Raw genomic sequence first — 4,929 nt, forward strand, 5'->3', positions numbered from 1 at the left:
TGGCCTCTCCCGTTGCAGAGCACAGGCTCTGGACGCGCAGGCTCAGCGGCCATGGCTCATGGGCCCAACCGCTCCGCGGCATGTGGGATCTTCCCAGACCGGGGCACGAACCCATGTCCCGTGCATCGGCAGGCGGACTCTCAACCACTGCGCCACCAGGGAAGACCTAAATATATATTTTAAATATGTTTACTTATTATTTAAAAATCATAGCTACCGTTTATGGAGTTCCCCATACTTTTAAATGGTTTTATGTGCATAATCATATTTAAATCTCATAGCAATCCTATGATATGGGTATTATTATTTTCACACTACAAATGAAGAAACAGAGAGAACTTATTCTTATAAATAAGAACTTACAAGTAACTTAGTCAAAGACACATTTATTTAGTGGAAGAGTCAGAATTCAAACCTTAAGCATTCCAACAAATAATCTATTCCTTTATTTTAAATGAGATGATGAGGTAATAATGGTTGAGAAGATAGAAACAGAGCTATTAGAAAAAGCTAAACAAGTACCTGCAAGGTAGTTTAAATTTACATTTTCTGTATTCTGCTTGGCTGGTGAGACTGAACATTATGATATACCTTGATTTATAATGAGTTGTTTTTAAGTATATGCCTGACAATATGTTTCTTTGCTGTGATAAAAGCTGATCTCTTTATTGAGTAACCTATAGACACATAAATATACCATTACCACTTACTGAATGCTTACCACGTGTCACGTATGGCAGCTAATATTTTACAAACCTAAACTCATTTATTCCTCACAATTATGAAGTATGAATCATACTCCCATTGTACGTGTGAGTAAAGAAAGCTTTAAAAGTGATGTACTTTTTCATAGCTAATATTAATTATACAGATGATAAACGGCAGTGCTCTGATTTTAACATAGGCCTCTTTGCTGCCAGAACCTGTGTTCTTATTTATATATAACTTTGTCTTTTTATTTCAATACATGTATTATCTCACATTTTCTTAGACATTGCACAAGGATAAAGGCTTGGCAAAATTTTATCTCCAAGAAAGGCAAGCTATCCAAAGTGAAAAGGAATTGTATCTAGAGTTTATATCACACTGCATGTTTTTTTGTAATTTTCCTTCCTGCTTTTCCCTTTTCCAATTTTTCATAAAGCCATCTCTCAGTGAGTTTACAAAAGCCTGGGGTCCCTGCCATGCAAACAACAGTATTCTCCTTGCAGTGCCAAAAATTCATTCAAAAAGGCTCTCAGTTCAGCTGGCCCTCTGCAATAGACTTAAATAAATCTTTAACCTTGGCAGTCCTTCAAGTACTGATTCACGCGGATCTCAGTTCTGATGTCTCCCTTTTCATCTGGCAATTGCTGACTTTTAAAGGGTCTATTGTATTTCTTCAGATTGTATTCAACAAAAATTCTTTGAAGCACTCAATCCCAGGGTCAGAAAATCTTCTCATGAATGAAAGAGACACTTGGTTTGTAAAAGCCTTATTTATACTCCAAAAAAGTTATGTCTTCCAAAAGCAGTACCTGGCATTGAAGCGGTCACCAGGAGCTTGACCTCACATTGCTCCTTCTTCATGGTCTGCTTCAGATCCTTGAAGAAAAGGCCTTCTACATAACCGACCACCTCCCACAGGAAAGTCAGAGTGGCTGAAATGGCATCCATCCCCCATTCGCAGGGGGTCCGCACAAAGTACATGATTAATCCTACCTATAAGTCAGAACAGGAAGTGGTCACAAAGTCACAGTAATTCTGAGCTTACATTCTCATTTCCTTGGCTTTTCATTTTCTTAATTAAATATTGTTTTTTTGCCTTTGAATTCTCTGTTCAAATGCTTCTCTAACACTTTCAGTGGAAGTAAGCAGAAGAAGGGATAACTGGAAAACTGGCCTGAACAGGTTGCCATATATTTTTATGTTATCACTAAAATACTTACTGCTATTCTTTTTTTAACATCTTTACTGGAGTACAATTGCTTTACAATGTTTTGTTAGTTTCTGCTGTATAACAAAGTGAATCAGCTACATGTCTACGTATATCCCCATATCCCCTCCCTCTTGCGTTTCCCTCCCACTCTCTCTATCCCATCCCTCTAAGTGGTCACAAAGCACCGAGCTGATCTCCCTGTGCCATGTGGCTGCTTCCCACTAGCTATCTATTTTACATTTGCTAGTGTATATATGTCAATGCTACTCTCTCACTTCATCCCAGCTTACCCTTCCCCCTCCCCATGTCCTCAAGTCGATTCTCTACATCTGCGTCTTTATTCCTGTCCTTCCCCTAGGTTCATCAGAGCCTTTTTTTTTTTTTTTTAGATTCCATATATATGTGTTAGCATACCCTGAGAAAACCATAATTCAAAAGGAGTCATGTACCACAACGTTCATTGCAGCACATTTACAATAGCCAGGACATGGAAGCAACCTAAATGTCCATCGACAGATGAATGGATAAAGATATGGCACATATATACAATGGAATATTACTCAGCCATAAAAAGAAACGAAATTGAGTTATTTGTAGTGAGCTGGATGGACCTAGAGACTGTCATACAGAGTGAAGTAAGTCAGAAAGAGAAAAACAAATACTGTATGCTAAAACACATATGTGGAATCTTAAAAAAAATAAAAATGGCTCTGAAGAACCTAGGGGCAGGACAGGAATAAAGATGCAGACGTAAAGAATGGACTTGAGGACATGGGGAAGGGGAAGGGTAACCTGGGATGAAGTGAGAGAATAGCACTGACATATATACACTAGCAAATGTAAAATAGATAGCTAGTGGGAAGCAGCCACATGGCACAGGGAGATCAGCTCGGTGCTTTGTGACCACCTAGATGGGTGGGATAGTGAGGGTGGGAGGGAGACACAAGAGGGAGGGGATACATGAATATGTATAGCTGATTCACTTTGTTATAAAGCAGAAACTAACATACCATTGTAAAACAATTATACTCCAATAAAGGTGTTAAAAAAAAGAATTTAAAAAAAAGATGACATATACATTTTTTCAACAGAAAACTAAAATTATGGACCGGCATGAGGAAGTTCTATAATGCCAAAGGGAGACAGAGAGGAAAGAGACATTTATTGAGTGCCCATCACATGCCAAGGATTGTGCCAGGAGGGGCTTCCCCATACAAACAGTGGTGAATTCAGCTGACCATGATTCACCTTCAGTCATATAATTAATGGGAGCTTATTGAAAAAAAAAATCTCCTAAGATCTTTTTCTCTTAGTGTTGCTTCCTACTTGGAAATGAACATTTATAACCTACTGGAGGTGAAACTCACCAAGTAGTTGAATAGGATGTGAGAGGTCTGAGCAGGAAAGTCTCCGATATTCAGGAGAAGTTTGCGCAGCATGTACATTAACTCATCCTGAAAGAACAACAGAATTTCTAGGTCTCATTCAGCTGCCATGCTGTAGGAAATAAAATTAACTTCTTGAAAAGCAAGGTGGGGGGATTTTTCTTACTTTTGCCCACATGTTGATTTCCCTTATGTTCAGAATTTTAATATAGTATGTGTGATACTTGTTAAATAGCATTTAAACCAACTGTAACACCGTCTCCTAGAAGCTAATATATGAAATTACTAAGAGTCAAATTTTTAAATAAAAATTTAGACTGTGTCTAGGTCACAGGCAAATCACAGGAAAGCTGTACATTTAGTCATCTCTATTTGCTGTGGCTTCCAGGTATGATGGAAATGTGAGGAGGATCTATCTTAAGAAACCATTAAACAAACTAGGTTTATTGAACTTCATAGTTCTGCTTCCTACGTTTCAAGTCAAAGAGATAAAGCTGGGCCAAGAGAGGATAAATGGAGGTGTTTATTATTAACCTTCCTTTCAGAAACTTAATCTTCCAGTGAACAGGACCATAACACAGAAATGAAGAAACAATTTGTAATCATCAGGGTATTTTGCCATTGCTCAGAAAATGACTTTTATTTGGCATAATCTCACAGGGTGACCTGATAAATTAGATTTTTTGATTAATGGAGAGTTTCAACATACTTTAATAATACTACCTGCACCACATACTACCAGCCAGGCAGAATTCAGTAAATGTACTGAACACTGAAAACATTAAACTGAATTTAATCTTTGTTTAAAAGACTGAGAATCTTTCAGCATCTTAGGGTCATTACTAGCAGTGTACCATATACATACGGAGACATCAGTTAATGGAGAAATTCAAAAGAAAACAGCCAAGTTTACTTTGTTCATCATTATCATCATCCAAAGTACTTCTCGGCTATATGTCAGAGGACACCAACGTTGCATGCATGTCACTATAAAGTCCACTGCTTGTTTTAACCATGTTCACACACATAGCTACACAGCTACACTATAAAGAAAGAGGAATTTACTTGTCTATTGCTGATGGTCAGTTTTTCCAGGAAATGTCGAAGAACTGTTGATGGATCTTCAATTAGACAATTCCATAAGACTTGCTGGGCCACAGCACTCACTTTAGAAGAGAAAGGAAATTGAATATTCATCTTAAATGGAGATAAATCTATTAGATAAAGTATTCAAGTAATTTACTAAACTTTAATAGGTCTCTCCCAAATTTTTGCCTTACAGAGGTTCTGTGAACTCTTTTTCTATTGAAAGGCAGGTATCTGTTCTTTTTGTTGTTGTTTCTGAACATTTTAGCCTATAAGGAAAATGTGACAAAAGAGTATAGGATGCCCTTTAAATATTAGCATTGCTTTTGTTAAAAATGCATTTGTGATATACAATGGAATATCATTTAGCCATAAAAAAGGAAATCCTCCCATTTGTGACAATATGGATGGACTTTGAGGGTGTTATATGCAAAGTGAAAGAAGTCAGACAGAGAAAGAAAAATATATGATCTCATATGTGGAATCTAAGAAAAACCCAAACTCATAGATACATAGGACAGATTTGTTACCAGAGGTGGG

At 37.3% G+C, this 4,929-nt stretch overlaps 1 protein-coding gene across 1 annotated transcript in view; it reads right to left on the reverse strand.

Moving 5' to 3' along the window:
• LOC103072412 (protein unc-80 homolog) overlaps positions 1 to 4,929 on the reverse strand; it is a gene marked incomplete at its 3' end in the record, with an annotated part of 220,293 nt that overhangs the window by 35,690 nt on the left and 179,674 nt on the right. The window contains exons 37-39 of the mRNA XM_007460228.1: positions 4,369 to 4,469; positions 3,286 to 3,372; positions 1,518 to 1,701 (exon numbers count right to left, since the gene is read on the reverse strand). Of these exons, the coding sequence (XP_007460290.1) occupies positions 1,518 to 1,701; positions 3,286 to 3,372; positions 4,369 to 4,469 (372 nt within the window). The remainder of the gene's footprint in view (positions 1 to 1,517; positions 1,702 to 3,285; positions 3,373 to 4,368; positions 4,470 to 4,929) is intronic.

Source organism: Lipotes vexillifer, unplaced genomic scaffold (genome assembly GCF_000442215.2).
Source record: "Lipotes vexillifer unplaced genomic scaffold, Lipotes_vexillifer_v1.1 scaffold1330, whole genome shotgun sequence".
Classification (NCBI taxonomy): domain Eukaryota; kingdom Metazoa; phylum Chordata; class Mammalia; order Artiodactyla; family Lipotidae; genus Lipotes; species Lipotes vexillifer.